The sequence below is a fragment of the Ovis canadensis genome, chromosome 22 (assembly GCF_042477335.2).
Source record: "Ovis canadensis isolate MfBH-ARS-UI-01 breed Bighorn chromosome 22, ARS-UI_OviCan_v2, whole genome shotgun sequence".
NCBI classification, from domain to species: Eukaryota; Metazoa; Chordata; class Mammalia; order Artiodactyla; family Bovidae; genus Ovis; species Ovis canadensis.
In genome coordinates, this window is record NC_091266.1 from 31,427,816 (window position 1) to 31,445,077 (window position 17,262).

Sequence of the window (17,262 nt, forward strand, 5' to 3'; positions counted from 1 at the left end):
CCGGGTAATATATATATATTTTAAAATATGAGCTAAAACTATGAGACATTTTCGTCTATCAGAGTGATGAAGTCAAAGGCTGAAAAAATCTATTACCAGTGAGGATAGTTGTAAACAAGTACTTTCAGGTGCCACTGGTAAGACTGTAAATAAGTACATCTTTTTTTCTTTTTCTGAAGCACATTTTGGCCATAATTATTAAAAAATAAAATATATCTTATAATGCAAGAGTTATAATTCTTGGTATCTACTACAAATGCTTGTGAAGGAATATCAAAATGTATCCTTGCATCATTACTTGTAATAAAAGAAGTATTTTTAGCTACTAAATGTTCATTGTAAGTGTAATGGCACATTTATATTGTGTAGCATGAATACAGCAGATGTATATGTGTTGACGGGCTTCCCAGGTGGAGCTAGAGCTAAAGAACCCACCTGTCAGTACAGGAGTCATCAGAGACACAGGTTTGATCCCTGGCTTGGGAAGATCCCTTGGAGGAGAGCATGGCAATCTGCTCCAGTGTTCTTTCCTGGAGAATCACATGGGCAGAGAAGCCAGGTGGGCTACTGTCCATAGGGTCACAGGGAGTCTGACATGACTGAAGCGACTTAGCAGCAGTAGAAGCATATGTGTTGACATTGGGCAATATCTAAATTATTTCATTATAGAAAAAAATCAAAATCTAGTGGATGTTTGTCATTGGGTAAAAAGAGAAGAAAGTGATAAGTAGCATAAATGTATATAGGATTATCTGCTGATATGCATAATATCTGTGAAAGCGCATGTAACTAGTTGGTGGGAATGGTTATTTTTGAAAAGTCTAAATGAGTTTGTGCAGCTAGATAGGAAGAAGACTTACTTTTTACCATGTGTGCGTTTTGTGACCTAACATCTTCTATTTTTCACTTGAGGTATAAGTTATGTAAAAGAAAAATTACCCTGTTAAGTATAGAGTCTAAAGAGTTTTGACCAATATGTGAGGTTATGTCACTATCACAAGTAAGATATAAACACATTTTCATCATCTTGAAACTTTCCCTTATTCTTCTTTTGCAACCAATCCGTTTCCCCCAATTTTAGCCCCTGATAACTACTAACCTGTTTTTAGTCCTGTAGTTTTGCCTTTTCAAGAGTGCAGTATAATGGAATGTGACGTAAGTGAAATAACTTATAATCGATATATGCCTTTATCTTTTTTATGTGGCAGAATGTTTGAGATTCATCTTTTTATTGCATGTATTAGTTTATTCATTTTCTATTGATGAATAATCCATCATATGGAGGGCCACAAATTGTCTATGCATTAACTGATTGATGAATATGTGGGTTGTTTCCAGTTTGGGGCCATTTGAATAAAGGTACTATGAACATTTGCATACAGGTTTTTGTGTGGACCTAAGTTTTTCATTTCTTTTAGGTAATACCGAAGGGTGAGAGTGTTGTTTAAATGTTTAACTTCATTTTTAAAAACCCATCAAACGGTTTTCTAATATGGCTGTGACATTTTACATTCCAAGTGGCAATATATGAGAGTTCCACTTGCTGGGGGTACCCTTCACCACTTGCCTTTGTTAGTGTTCTTAAATTTTTTTTATTAATTCATTATCTTGTATTAATGGCTTCTGACTGTTTGTTTTGTTTGTGGTATTTATTAGTATTCCTCCAGCCAGATCACCTGCTTTCTACCCCAAACAAAGCAATATGTGTTGAAAATCGTCTTGAGGCGGTGTTCTTGGGTGGCGGTGGGAAAGGGAATTTTGGCAAGATCACCATTGATTGGTAGGGAAAAAAAATTAGAAACATATGAAACCAAGTACATGTCTCTCCCCATATACACACCTGTATATATGTCCACTCACATGGCCGGCCAAGCCAGCCCTTGTGGGCTTTGAACAATTATCTCAACGCCTCTTTAGTTTCCCTTGTGCTGAGAATGGGAAGGGGCGAAAGGGAGAGAGTTCAGATCTGTAAGTATTTTTAAACAAACAAACAAACAAACATTTAAAGCATCGTTAGAAATTTTGGTGGAATTGATTGTCTGGCATGCTAATACGCCGAAAGCGGTCCCAATTTTCCGTAGAAGGCCTTGTAGGCTTGTGTCAAAAAAGGGCTGACCCCACGAGGAAGGTGGGGCGGAGGCAGAGGTTAAAGGTCGAGACCTCGGCGCCGCACCGTGGAGCCGCACGGCCTTCCTCTCTTTGGTACCCGTTGTCCCCGCGAGGAGAGTGACAGGCGAGGGGTGGAAGCCGCCTCGCGGATGACACGGTGCGCTCTCCAACGCGCTTCGTTCCTGTACAGGGAGCGCCTTGGGGTTGTTGGCCGCGCCGTGCTGTGCGAGGTGGTCCAACCTGTGGCAAGAGTCTCCTCTCCGAGGGCGCAGGGCACGTGGGGCGGCGCCGCCTGGACCAGGCGGAGAACTCGATTTTCTTGTCCCCCAGCCTGGCGCGACAGGCTGGCGGCGCTCACAGAACCCTAGCCGGTGGCACAGTTGTGCATCCCACAGGGCTCAGGGCCTGGGGCGTGGAAAGGCTGCACTTGGGATGAGGAGGGATGAGGTCGGAGACTAAGCAAAGGCTCCTTCCCACACTGTTTTGTTGTTGTTGTTTATGGCTTGCTTTGTGCGTGGTTAAGTGGCCGGGTCGCGGGCAAGTACCGGCCGCTGGCACTAAAAGGAAGGGACCTTGGTGTGCGGTCTGCGTGGCTCGTGACTTCCGCGCTCTAACGCTTGCTGATGCGCCCTCTAAATTTTAGACACTTGTAATAGTTGTGTAGTGATACCACATTTTGTTTTACTTCTGTTTTTTCGGCGAAAAGTGATATATTTTTTTCATATGTTGATTGGCCATTCATATGTGTTGATTAATAGTGTTTGCTCATGTTATAGTTCTATTTTTTATTGGATTGTTTGCCTTCAGTTCAGTTCAGTCGCTTAGTCGTGTCTGACTCTTTACGACCCCATGGACTGCAGCACGCCAGGCTTCCCTGTCCATTGCAAACTCCGGGAGTCCACCCAAACCCATGTCCATTGAGTCGGTGATGCCATCCAATCATCTTATCCTCTGTCACCCCCTTCTCCTCCCGCCTTCAGTCTTTCACAGCATCAAGGTCTTTCCAGTGTCAGCTCTTCACATCAGGTGGCCAAAGTATCGGAGTTTCAGCTTCAGCATTAGTCCTTCCAATGAATATTCAGGACTGATTTCCTTTAGGATGTACTGGTTGGATCTCCTTGCAGTCTTGTTTGCCTTATTACTTATTGCAGTTCTTTATATATTTTGCATGTAATCCCTTTATCATGTCTAAGTGTTGCAAATATTTACTCCCAGTATGTGTCTTTTTCTTTCTTTTTTTGGTTTCTAACAATGTATTTGAAAGAGCAGAATTTTTTTTAGAAAAAGTGAAAGTTTAAAATTTTGATGGTGTCCAATTTATCAGTTATTTCCCTTATGACCCGTGATTTTGTGTCATACTTATTTTCCAGCATGTTATCAAATATTTATGGTCATCTTTTCTTTTTCAAGTTTTATATTTTCAGCTTTTATGTTTAAGTCTATGATCCATTTAAAGTTTATTTTTACTTATGGTGTGAAATAATAATCACACTATTTTCTTTATGGATATCTACTTGTCCCAATACCATTTGCTGAAAATACACCTGTTTTTAAAACTTAAGGTAACATTTTCTTGTATTATTTGTTTTGAGATTATACAAGGCAATAATTTAAAAAATAAAATTATAAACCTTAAATGTGATAAACTTAAGGTGTGGAATTACTCCCAACTTTAAATTAAAGAAATTTTTAAATTTAAATAGGATTTAAACACACAGTGGATATATATATAATATATGAAATATATATGAAAATGTATATACATTTATATTTTAACTACATATCTATCATCGTCTATCACACTTAAACCTAAATAATACTTCAGTATGTAAATCTTCTAAACAAGTGAACAAGGACTTTATCTACATAACAGTAAAAACATTCACACTAAAGGAATTATCTATACAAGAATTTTATCTAGTATATATACTATAATTACATTTTCTCAGTTATCCTAATATATCTTGTGTAGTTCTTCTTGAAGGGGCATCTAGTGTCCAGTCAAGGAACAAGTATTTAATTTGTCTGTCCCTTTACTCCCCTGTTACCAAGAACAGTTCCTATTCCTATGTTTATTTCAATACATTGACAACTTTGAAGAGTCCAAGACAATCGTCATGTTAAACATTTGGCAGTCTGGCCTTGGTAATTGTTTTTTTGAGATTACATACCCATTCTGTGTATTTGGCAAGAAAATTACATAGGAGATGTTGTGTATGTCCCACTGCATTGGATTTTGGCTGAAAACATGTATTGTCAGTTTATCCCATTATTGGTAATGCAAGATGATCACTTATGAAGGAGGAATCTTCCATATCTCTCTATTGATGAGTGTCTGTTTTCATAGGTAATTAATTAACAATCTATGGCATGTACTTTAAGACTTAGTGTATACTGTTTCCCAAAACATTCATCCAGCTGTTTCAGTATAAATTGATCATCTTTATCTGCTTTGTTGAAAAATGAGAATTTTTCTAATTTTATCATCTGTTTTTTTTTTAAATCTAGAATTCATCCATAATGTGTTTCTCCACATTTTAAAATTAAGAGAAACAAATTTCATCCCAAAGATAAATGCTCAGTAGTTGTTAGTGTACTTGTCTAAGAAATCATTTTTTCCTCTTGGGAAGATTTTCTTTTTTATTGTGATAAAATCCTTGGAAGGAAATTATGACCAACCTAGACAGCATTCTAAAAAGCAGACATTACTTTTCCAGCAGAGGTCTGTCTAGTCAAGGCTATGGTTTTTCCAGTGGTCATGTATGGGTGTGAGAGTTGGACTATAAAGAAAGCTGAGTGCTAAAGAACTGATGCTTTTGAACTGTGGTGTTGGAGAAGACTCTTGCGAGTCCCTTGGACTGCAAGGAGATCCAACCAGTCCATTCTAAAAGAGATCAGTCCTGGGTGTTCATTGGAAGGACTGATGTTGAAGCTGAAACTCCAATACTTTGGCCACCTGAGGTGAAGAGCTGACTCATTGGACAAGACCCTGATGCTGGGAAAGATTGAGGGCAGGAGAAGAAGGGGAAGACAGAGGATGAGATGGTTGCATGGCATCACCGACTCAATGGACATGGGCTTGGGCAAACTCCGGGAGTTGGTGATGGACAGGGAGGCCTGGCATGCTGTGGTTCATGGGGTCACAAAGGGTCAGACACAACTGAGCAACTGAATTGAACTGAAAATAAGTTATAATGTAAAAATTACCATTTTAAGTATTTTAAAGTGAGCAATTCAGTGAAATTTAGTACATTCAAAATGTTGTGCAGCCATAGCTACTATCTAGTTCAGAACATTTCCATCACTCCAAAAAGAAACCCAACTCACCCACTAAGCAGTCATTGCCCATTCCTCCCTCCCTCCAGCCCCTGACAACCACTAACCTGTTTCCGTCTGTATGATTTGCCCAATGTCATTTTTAATTGTATCAGACCTCTATTTTTGAAAAGCCTTATAAACAGCTTCCAAATACATCTGACTTTTCAAGAGTCATCAGAGGCTTCCATTTTAAAACATAATCCACATATGAGATGTAAGCAAACGAAATGATGAAATTGAACAAGACAAACAGCAGTGTCTAAATACTGTGATAAGTAAAGGGGATTCAGAAACCGAGTAACCAAGTACTCAGTACTTCAGATGCTATTGGAGGCCACTTTAGTAACATCACTGCCATTGATCTTAAACCCATCAGTGTTTATTGCTTGGTCTGTCTCTCTGGAATTTGCCACTGCCCTTCTTTGGCCCTAGGGCTCCTCATCTATAGATCAAAGACTGGATTAAATGATTTGCAATATTTCTTTTGCTCCATAATTTCTTATAACTCAGTTTATCTTCATCTTTCATTCCAGGGCACAACTATAGTAACATCACTGAGTTCTGTGCTACATGATGACAAAGAATTCCCCAACCCAGAGGTATTTGACCCTGCCCACTTCCTGGATGAGAGTGGCAACTTTAAGAAAAGTGACTACTTCATGGCTTTTTCAGCAGGTAATAGAAATTAATTTCCTTAAGTACTTAGGGAACAAGGTACCTTTCTGGAGTTGGTTGGAACTTAATGATGTCCTCTCTGGGGCTGGTAGAAATGCTTTTTGTCCATGATCACAAACACCACTTTCAATGCCCTTGTGTTTCCTCCCCTCACCACACATCCCCAGTACTGGAACTTCAGGGAGGTGACCCAGTTCTTCCAAAGTAAGAAAGCTAGAAAACAGATTAATTGAATTATGCCTCTAGCATAATTCAATAATAATCGTAGGTAGCACTGAGTTACCTGTGAACTCCTCTTAGCAGGTGAAACTTTTAGACTTTCCTTGCCTGCCACGAGAAAGGTACATCAATCCATAAGTTTGAGTATTTTCCATGTGATATCCCTCACTCCCTAGGCTGAGTTCTGGGGTTAAAGGTACAGAAAGGGCACCAAAGTGGGCTCACAATCTAGTAGGGAAGCAAATTACTAAAGAGAACATTGAATAGTGTTGTGAGAGAGGAAAGCTCAGGCTGCTCATGAGACCAGAAGGAGAAACCCTGTTTTCTGGTCACTCATACACCACAGTGAGGCATAAAATGGAATAAGGAACATTCTTACAGAAGAAAGGGAATTTGAACTGCCTCACAGGAACAAAGTGAGAAGAGAAGGCAGGGCAGTTTTACAGGAGCAGGACATTCTTTTAGATCGAGAAAAGAACCTGCCAACTAACTGCCCTGCAGTGGTTCTAGAACACTGTGATCGTCTTCCAGTGCTGATCATAGACCCTGAAACTGGGTCTCCACAGCTACAATGTGTGCTGAGTCTCTGGCCACAGACTCACCTCCATGTATGTGGCAGCTTTTGATGCCTGCTTTGTGTCTTGCTCTGTGTATACCAAGATGTTAAGGACTGAGCCTTCCCTTCAAAAGCACACATTTTAGCACAGCAGAAGAACCAGAATTATGATTCAAGGTGATTCATACTTCATCTGAAGCAATGAATGTGATATTGAGGCAACTCAGAGAGGGCAAGATTCTACTGTGTGTGAATATCGCAAAGACCATAAAGAGGAAATGACATGGGACGTAGGTCCTGAAGGAAGTGTCAGAGAAATGCATCTTGACTGAATGAAACATCATGAGACAAAACTAGAGGTTTCATGGTGTATTGGAGGTTGATGAAGAGTGGATATGGCTAGCGCTGAGTAGAGGGTGTGAAGAATGGAAAGAATGATATCAAACATCATACTGGGAACAAAATATGGAGGGCCAGCTCAACTCATTTGGACCTCATAACAGATGGGAGAGACATTTAATGTTTTCAGGTGGGAGACTGACACATTTAGACATGTACTTTTGAAAGCACATGGAGGAAAAATATCTTTAGCTGAATTTTATGCCAGAAGTAGAAAGGAAGCACATATATACAAGTTCCCTCCTCTCAGGGCTTCTGATAGAAACTGGAAGTGGAAAAGAGCAGTTAAAATGTGGGAATACACGATGAAGTGCTTGACACAGAGCTGACACTCAATCAATATTTACTGAGTGAAAAATTCCTATGAAGATATTAGGTGAATAGCAAGTATGTCTCTCCTGTTTGTCTCTAAACATCTTTCCAGGCCTCCATCTGTTCAATCATTCATACGTTTTGTGACAATTCAAAATGTAATGTTCAAGGAACAAATCACCTCTGTGTGTATTTTCAGGCAAACGAAATTGTGTGGGAGAAGGCCTGGCCCGCATGGAGCTGTTTTTATTTTTGACCACCATTTTACAGAAATTTACCCTGGAATCTGTGGTTGACCCAAAGGACCTCGACACCGCCCCAGTTTCTAGTGGGTTTGGCCATGTGCCACCCCCGTACCAGATCTGCTTCACTCCTGTGATATGAAGGGCAGTCCATCGGCTGCTGCTGTGCTGTTGTCTGTAATTAACTCTCATCTGGGCCATCATTCACCTCCTTCTTACTACCAGGGGTACTCTTTCTGACCGCCCATCTCATACTGCCACAATTTTCTCAGTATCCAGTGAATATCCAACTCCATGAAAGGAAAGTCTCCTGAGTTTTACTGCACAAATGTATTTGCTGTCTTCATATTCTGTAACACTTATATTGACTACCACATATGCTAATACTTCTGAAGAGTCAGTACCATGTTATCACTGTAAAACAGAGTGGAATTGTTGGTATAAGCCAGCACACAGCCATTTGCTCTCCAGAAGTTTTAAATAAAAAGCAGCGGCATTTGCTGAGCCAGTCTCAGACTTCCCTTCTTTTGTACATAATGTAGGTAAGAAATGAATGAAAGTAAGAGTCTGAAGAGGCCGTGCTTGTCCTCATAATGATAAACACAGAAGGGGACAAAGAGAAAGAGGGCAGGGAAATTCTTTGCTGAGTATCACCTGGGCTTACTTGAGGATTGGATTTGGAAATGAGAGAAACTGTATCCAAGAGCAGCTCCAGCCTGTAGGGAAATAGTGAGAAAATCAGCAGTTGGGAGGACTGAATAATAAGTGTTGGGATTCATTCCTCTGGTGGGTGTTACTGTGAACACTAAAAGAAGATATGAAATGTTCACATTACTTTGTGTTTCAAACTTATAGTCAAATATTAACCTATGTTTCTCTATTTCTAATCATGTATCTAAGTGTTATTCTTTTCTCTCTGAGCAAGAACAAAATCCCTAGAAGGTATCACCAGATTCTGATTTTTTCTACTTTCCATCACATTGTTTTATATGTAACATCAGTGGTGGCCATATGATGCTATGATCCTGAACTTCTTAGTCTCAAGATATCTCTGAAATACAGACAGCTGAGAGATAAAGAATATCTTTGGGGCTTATGCCTGAAACACTAATAGAAATGAGAATTAGAAATTCCTGTTGAAGGTTTTATTAGTATTATAGTTATACAGAAGATTTGACTTCGTTTAAGGAAACATGTGCTAAAATAATTCAGGTTTTTGATACCAAGACCAGGTATCAGGTCAGCAGTTTACACTCACCTGGTTCAGAGTATAAATTCTTTGCACATACTACCAAATTTTCTCTCTGACAGTTGCATTTGTTTTAAAAATGTATGAAACCAACTATTAGCTTATATCCCAATAAACTAGATTTTCACATATGAATACTTAGTATTGCCATTGGACATCTGAAAAAGTGTTCAGTAACATTAAGATTTATGGAAGTGCAAATTTAAATTTTAATGAGATATCCTTAGATAGCCATCAAAATGGTTAAAATGAAAAAAAAAATTATGCTAAGTTTTGGCAAGAAAATGAAGCAACCAGCATTCTCAGAGTAATACTGTAAATTGGTTCAACCATTTGGACAACTATTTGGCCATTTTTATTGGACGTAAACTCGTGAATGTCCAGCAGTTTCACTTGTAGGTATGTACTGAATAGAAACGCAATACTTTGGGATATGAACAAGACATGTTTAGGAATGCACATAACAGCACCAATCAAAATAACCCCACACAGGAAGAACCTGAAATGTCTATTAACAGTACAATGGAAAACATAAATGATGCAGTTCTTTTTCATGATTTGTGTCTTGATTTTACAGAAATAGTCACCCTGTGTTAGTATGTTGGCATGCACATTTAGAACACGCATACTTTCTCTATGGATGTTATGCTTCAATTAAAACATTTATTTAAAAGCAAACGGATCTACAGAAGAAATATTTGAGCAGTAATTTCAGAGAATTCCCCAAAATTAATGTCAGATACCATGCCGCACATTCAGGAAATTCTAAGAACATCAGGTTGGAAAAATACCCTGAAGTCTACAGGTAGGTACATCATATTCAAACATAGACTATAAAAACACAGAAAATATCTGAAAGAAGCTAGAGGAAGAAAAAAATCTTACCTTTAGAGGAACAGAATAAGAATTACATTGGGATTTTCTTCAAATTCTGTGCAAGCAGAAAGAGAGTGGAGTGAAATATTTAAAAGGAAAAAAAATGCGCCAACTTTGATTTCTGTATACAGTGAAATTATCTTTAAAAGAAGAGATAAGGACCCTCAAACAAACAAAATTGAGGGAATTTGAATCCAGTCCTTGACTGGCAAGAGGGTACCTACATGTGAAACAACACATGCACATAGAATCTACATGCAGATCTTACACCCTTTACAAAAATTAACTAAAAATGGATCATAGAACTTAATGCAGAGTGCAAAATTTTAATTCCTAGGAGATCACATGAGAGAAAATACAGATTGCCTTGACTAGGTGATGACCTTTGAGATTTATCTCTGAAGCATAATCCACAAAAATAATTGATAATTTGGAGTTCACTAAAATGAAAACCTTCTACTCTGTGATATATACTGTCAATGGAAGGAAGAGACAAGCAACAGACTGGGATAAAGCATTTGCAAAAGGCATATCTGGTGAAAGACTGTTACCCAGAATAAACAAAGAGCTCTTAATTAAAACTCAACAGTCAGAAATATAACAACCTGATTTTTAAAATGTGCAAAATATCTGAACAAAAACATTAGCAAAGAAGATATCCAAGGGGCAAATAGGCAGGTGAAAAATGCTCAACATCATATGTAATGAGAGACTTGCAATTAGATACCACTACACACATTATGTGTGTGCGTGTGCTCAGTTGTGTCCAGTTCTTTGCAGCTCCATAGACTGTAGCCCACTAGGCTCCTCTGCCCATGGAATTTTCCAGGCAAGAATACTGGGGTTGGTTGCAATTTCCTTCTCCAGGGGATCTTCCCAACTCAGGGATCAAACCCATGTCTCTTGTGTCTCATGAACTTGCAGATGGATTCTTTACCACTAGTGCCACCTGGGAAACACACATTATAAAATGGTAAAGTCCAAATCACTGACAAAACCAAATATTGACAAAGATGTGGAGCTGCAAGATTTGTTAGTCTTTACTGCTGCTGCTAAGTTGCCTCAGTCGTGTCCGACTCTGCGACCCCATAGACAGCAGCCCAACAGGCTCTTCTGTCCCTGGGATTTTCCAGGGAAGAATACTGGAGTGGGTTGCCATTTCCTTCTCCAATCATGAAAGTCTTTACTGGTGGGATGCAAAATGGTATAGTCACTTTGGAAGAGTTAGCAATGGCACCCTACTCCAGTACTCTTGCCTGGAAAATCCCATGGGTGGAGGAGCCTGGTAGGCTGCAGTCCACAGGGTCTCTAAGAGTCGAACATGACTGAGCGACTTCACTTTCACTTTTCCTTCCATGTCTTGGAGAAGGAAAGGGCAACCCACTCCAGTGTTCTTGCCTGCAAAATCCCAGAGATGGGAGCCTGGTGGGCTGCCGTCTATGGGGTCGCACAGAGTCGGACACGACTGAAGCGACCTAGCAGCAGTAGCAGCAGCAGCAGTTCCTTAAAAAGTGAAACATGTACTTACCATATGATCCAGCAGTCATACTCCTTGGAATTTACTCAAATGAGTTGAGAACTTACATCTGCACAAAAACTTGCACATTAATGTTTTTAGTTACCTTTTTCATAAAAACATGTTTATTCAGAAAATTAATTTTTATAGTTGTTTTATTTATAAATTTATGTCAAAACTTGGGAGCAGTTGAGATGTCCTTCAGTTGTTGAAGTAGAAAGAATGATATATCAATTGAATGGAATATTATTCATTGTTAAAAAAAAAATGGTGGCAAGCCATGAAAAGAACCCTGAGCACATTACTAAGTGAAAGAAACCAATTTGAATGCTACATATTGTGTAATTCTAACTCTGTAACATTATAGAAAATTATGGAGACAATACAAGATCAGTTGTTTCCAGGGGCTTGGGAAGGAGGGACAGAGAGATGGAGAACAGAGAACTTTCAGGTGAAATCATTTTGTATAATACTTTGGTGGTGGATACATGCTCATGCTACATTTGTCAAAATCCATAGAATGTACGAAATTAAGAGTGAATCCCAATATAGTCTGTGAACTTTGATTTAACATGTGTTGGTGTTACATCATTAATAGTAATAAGTGTACCACACTGGTGTGGGTTGTTGGTGGTGGGATAGGCTGTGTGTGTGTGAGTATGCGTGACCACTGTGTACTTTCTGCATAGTTTTACTGTGAACCTAAAACTGCTGTTGAAAAATAAATTCTATTCTTTAAAAAGAAAACCCCTAACCCTCAACTCCAGCCAACCTGAAGTTTGCATTACTCTGTGACAGTGGAGGACTTAATATTTATGCTCTTCTAATCATTTGGACAACAGGAATGCTGTTTGATGTGAGATGTCATTGAACTGGGAGTTGAAAAACAGATTCTAACCGAAGGCCTTGTAAGAATGTAGTGAGGACACTTTACCCACTGTCATTAATTGCTCATTAAAATAAAGGCTAGATTAACTGATCTCAGAGATACTTTCAGCCTTTAAGTTATCTTTGACTCTTTTACTCTATAAAAAGAAATGACTTTAACAGAAGGAATGTTAAGCAGAGCAAGCACACTGATTTCTCAAGGAATAAAATTTCTCTAAAGAAAGTGACTGAATTTATTTCATCAAAATCAGGTAGAGTTTAGACCTCTGTAAGTTAGGCAGCAAGTTACTACTTCTCCTTCTTTTCTAGTTGAATGGTACACCGTGTCTTGTACTCATTCAAGTTTATAGGTTACAAAACTAAACTTTCCTGACCCCTACTTTAATCAGCTGGTGCAGTATTTATTAACTCAATTAACATATTTGAAAATTCATTGACTAGGATGAGTCACAGAATATTGAATCATGGTACATATGCAGTAAGTGTGGTGACCCTGGTGAACTGAGTGTTTGCTTGGAGATGTGGGTCCCAGTCTCAACTCGACCACCTGTAGGTGCCATGTCCTTAGCACAGGAACTGAATCTCCAAGGCCCATCCATGAACTGGAAATAATTTTACCTTTGGGAAAGGTAATTGAGATACTCATAAGAGATAGTATGGTGTGAAAATTCTCTATTTAATGTGAATAAGATATGAATGCATGTAAACAGGCGGAATAACACATTTTGTAATTAGCTCTTGGTTTAGTTGCAAAGTCTTGTTTGACTCTTGAGACCTCATGGACTGTAGCCCACCAGGCTTCTCTGTCCATGGGATATCCCAGGCAAGAATACTGGAGTGAGTTGCCATTTCCTTCTCTAGGGGATCTTAGTGACCCAGGGATCAAACCTGGGTCCCCTGCATTGCAGGCAGATTCTTTATCGGCTGAGCTCCAGGGAATTTTCAGGTATTAGCTCTTAACAAAAACTTGTTTTTCCTTACTAGAAGAGCTTAGGAATAACTTCACTAATCAATTTTGAACAAATATAATGGTATGTTGTAGAACACATTTGTAAAGCATTGTCATTGTGATCTAGTGATGTTTACCTTTCCAGTGATATTTAGATCTTCATGACAACTGTCGTCTCCTGTTCTGGTCTGCATGTTATAGTGGTTCCATGCTGTAGGTCTGTTTAATGAAGTCCTTGCCTCCCATCCTCCACTGAATCCATATGTGTTGTTCTGTGTAAAATCTCCCTTCCTTGCTGTTGATGATAAATTGAAATTATAATGGAGTAATCACAGGATTCCCAGGTGACTTAGTGGTAAAGAATCCACCTGCCAATGCAGGAAATGCAGGAGACACAGGTTCAATCCCTGGATCAGGAAGACCCCCTGGAGGAGGAAATGGCAACCCATTCCAGTATTTTTGCCTGGGAAATCCCATGGAAAGAGGAGCCTGGTGGGCTACAGTCCATGGGGTCACAAAAGAGTTAGACATGACTGAGTGACTGAACATAATCACAGTTCAGGCATACAAAAACAGGAGGCAATTGAGGATTTGGTCTCCAGCATGTCTCTGCACTTCTGAGAACTTGAAATCCCTTTGACCTGTACCAGACCCAAGGACAGGATCAGCCCTGTTCATAGCAACACCTGCCAGCTGCACCCTTATGTTCTAAAGGTCTTCCCTTGTAATTGTGCAACTGTTTTTGAGCCCAACCAAGGTTTATATAACAGAAACTTTTACCCATTGCCATATCCAATTTTGACTCTTGATAAGTAACTCATATGTCTAACCATACTCTTGCAATCTTCCCCTTTATAATCTCCACCATTTTGTAGTCCAGTGGAACACAATTCAAGTGCTTCTTGAGCCTGTGTCTTCTGGGCTACAGTCCTAACAAACCCTCAGTGGACACCTTTTTATTTCAATTAGGTTTTTTCTAAAATTTTGGTTAGCACTGTGCAAACTTCATTCTGTTGCTTCTGACAAAGACAGACTTCAAAAGGCATCAGAAGCAATTGTATCTGGAAGTAGCTGGAAGGCTGGAGTCATAGTTTCTCAAGCTTTCCCTACTAAATTCTTGAGATTGGCTCTTCCCTCAGTTACTTGAGTAAGTTTTACCTCTGCAATGATGGAGAGGGGAGAATACCTATTTTTGATTTCTTGTTTTGAGAATCTGTGACCCTTTTTCCTTGGACTCAAGTAGGAGACATCTGTTTAATGTGAAGCCTGTTATTTTGTGGTCAGTGGGGTGTATATTCAGAGTAATATATCTGGGGATAGTGGGAGAAACTATTCATATATTCAGGTATGGGGAAGTCATTCTGGCTTATACATGGTTTGACATGAACTTTATGATAACTAGAACATCCTGTCTTGTGGTCTGTTTTTATACCTTGTATATCTGCTTTAATTCTTAAAGAGTGCATTATCCAGGGGTAAAGAATGTCCACTTTGAAGATAGGGATACAATGCCTCCCTTCAAGTGCCATCAAAGTTAAAGCTCTCTTCCCAGATGCCAAAGTCATACTAACTCTCTGGGCATGTGCTGACCTGTCTCTTTGGAAACTTTGAAGGAATGTTCCCATGTCATGTTTGATCTGTATTCTTTTTTCTGACAAGTTGTAAAACAGTACTGAAAACCATGCTTCTCTAGAGCTATTTTTCAGAGCTACTGAGAGGCTCTCTCTGTGGTATAGACCTCAGTTTTGCTTGAATAAAACTTCCTTCTGTTCATTATTATAAACTGCTTATTGATTATTTGTGTCCACAGGGTTTTAGTTGTCCTGCTAAATTTGTTCTTGAAGCAACTATGGTGTGACGGACATCTGATGGACATCAGAAGATCTTAAAAAACTAAGATTTTAAATGAAATCTTAGTTTTATTAATTATGAGCCTCGTGACACAGGACACACAGGACAGGCTTCCTGTTCTCCCAGAATCTCTCTTTCCCCCATTTGAAAAAAATACAAGATAATAATCCCTATTTCCAGTAAATTCCTTTTCTTTCTTTCTTTCTTTTTTTTTGTGGGCAGGGGAGGGCGGCTGAAGATATCAAGGTAAGACATGTAAATTTGCTTAGCTAATTACTTTATTTCTGTTTGGCCATTCAAATTGTTTGAATTATGTTAATATTAACCAGAAATTCCAAGAATGGAGACCTGGTTGAAATAAACAGGTGTTTATTAAAGTTTATTAGAGTTTTCCCTGATTAGGACTGTAGCCTAGGAGATGCAAATTGAAGAATACCTTGAATTGTGTCCCACTGGACTACGAGGTGGGGGAAGCTTAACAAGGTAAAAAGCACAGTTCAGTTCAGTTCAGTTCAGTCTCTCAGTCATGTCCGACTCTTTGCGACCCCATGAATTGCAGCACACCAGGCCTCCCTGTCCATCATCAACTCCCGGAGTTCACTCAGACTCACCTTCATTCAGTCAGTGATGCCATCCAGCCATCTCATCCTCTGTCGTCCCCTTCTTCTCCTGCCCCCAATCCCTCCCAGCATCAGAGTCTTTTCCAATGAGTCAACTCTTCGCATGAGGTGGCCAAAGTAGAGTTTATGGTTACATAAATTATTTGTCAAGAACTGGGATTAGAGCTGTATGGATTAATGGTTAAGCAAGGGTAGGTTGAGGTTCAAAATGATTACAGAATGGAGTGTGTGGGTACTTGAAACTACAAGGTGGCAGCTAGCATATGCTATTTTCTTTTTTTAAGAAGGTGACATTTTACCCATTTAAAAGAACACCATTTAGACAGTGTTAGTGTATTCACAACATTGTGCATTATCTAATTTCAAGATATTTTTATCACTCTGGAAAGAAATACTGCCCATTAAGCAGACAGTGCCCATATGTTGTTTTGAAAATGGCTAGTGGTATCGTTGAGTTTGATACAGTTCTGAACATTCAGATTCTCAGATATGCGGAAATATGTCTGAAACCATATCCACTATGGCTACCCATTTCCATTCTGGTGGCCAGGACAATAGTTAACTTCACTTTGATTTTTAAATGATCTTAACTATGTCATCATTAGCTGTTTTATGTATAGGCAGCTGTAATGTTAGTATAGTACATTGCCGGGAGCCAGTGTGAGGAACTCCTCCCATGGCAAAGGTCATGAGGAAGGAGGCTTCGGCATATGCAAAGGCGGAATCGAGCCTCAGGAAACCCCCTGTTCCCAAGCATCTACCCCCAAAACCAGAGTCTACCTACTTTACTGTTTCATGCTCTCACCTACACCTCTGACTTTATGGGGTGCTGTTCCCCACTGGTTCTCTCGGAGAAGGAGTAAACTTGCAGCTCCAGTCAATAAAAATTCCTGGGCGTGACAAGAGTGTCTCAGGTCAAACCTCTCTGCTGGCAGACTAGCTTGTGTGACAGGATTATCCACACTCTTGCCACTACATACATGATTGTTTACTACCTCTCAACCATAAACAGCACAGAGAGTTTGGAGTATTTTGAAAATCTTAATTAGCATAGGGCTTTTCTCATTGTTGAGTCAATGATTGCCGCCAGGCCTCCATATCCTTAGGCACCTGGGAATATATTAATGTATTTGGAATATATAAAAGGAAATATAATAGTTTTTGATGTTAGCAATACTAGACTTTTTGAGTTAATGAATTTTCTCCTTTGTTATAGATCAGTGTACTTTGTTATAAATCACTGTGTCCTTGCTGTGTAAAAATGTAACTTTATCACTATCTTAAGACTAAATAGATCTTAAGGGGAACATTGGTGAATGGTTTTCATTTGTTGAGCCAATATTTGCTGCTAAATCTCCGTATTCCCTGCCCTTATAATGAATATAACTAACATACAGGAGAAATAAGTATTAACCTTTAAGATTAATCATGTTAAACCTTAGGCTAAATAAATTCCTTTCTTAGTTGTAACCCACTACACCCT

The 17,262-nt window shown here is 39.2% G+C and overlaps 1 protein-coding gene and 1 long non-coding RNA gene across 4 annotated transcripts in view; one reads left to right on the plus strand and one right to left on the minus strand.

The window, feature by feature from the left end:
- The window catches only part of LOC138427947 (cytochrome P450 2C18-like), a 39,466-nt gene extending 24,134 nt beyond the window's left edge, over nucleotides 1-15,332 (plus strand). Inside the window, exons 8-9 of one of the 2 annotated variants that reach the window (XM_069568071.1) lie at nucleotides 5,961-6,102; nucleotides 7,788-8,334. In XM_069568071.1, coding sequence (XP_069424172.1) covers nucleotides 5,961-6,102; nucleotides 7,788-7,972 — 327 coding nt within the window. In that variant the 3' untranslated portion in view covers nucleotides 7,973-8,334. Of the gene's footprint in view, nucleotides 1-5,960; nucleotides 6,103-7,787; nucleotides 8,335-15,118 lie in introns of those variants that run through there. The other variant, XM_069568072.1, reaches the window with a different exon arrangement.
- LOC138427951 (uncharacterized) lies at nucleotides 7,801-16,550 on the minus strand. Of its 2 annotated transcripts, XR_011252230.1 has the most exons (5): nucleotides 15,771-16,550; nucleotides 13,446-13,603; nucleotides 10,693-10,904; nucleotides 9,965-10,010; nucleotides 7,801-8,546 (listed from the first exon to the last, which is right to left on the minus strand). It is a non-coding gene; the product is annotated as an uncharacterized lncRNA (long non-coding RNA). The 2 variants fall into 2 exon arrangements; XR_011252229.1 differs by lacking the exons at nucleotides 7,801-8,546; nucleotides 9,965-10,010 and having other exon boundaries at nucleotides 10,074-10,904; nucleotides 15,771-15,893.
- Nucleotides 16,551-17,262: the final 712 nt, after the last annotated feature.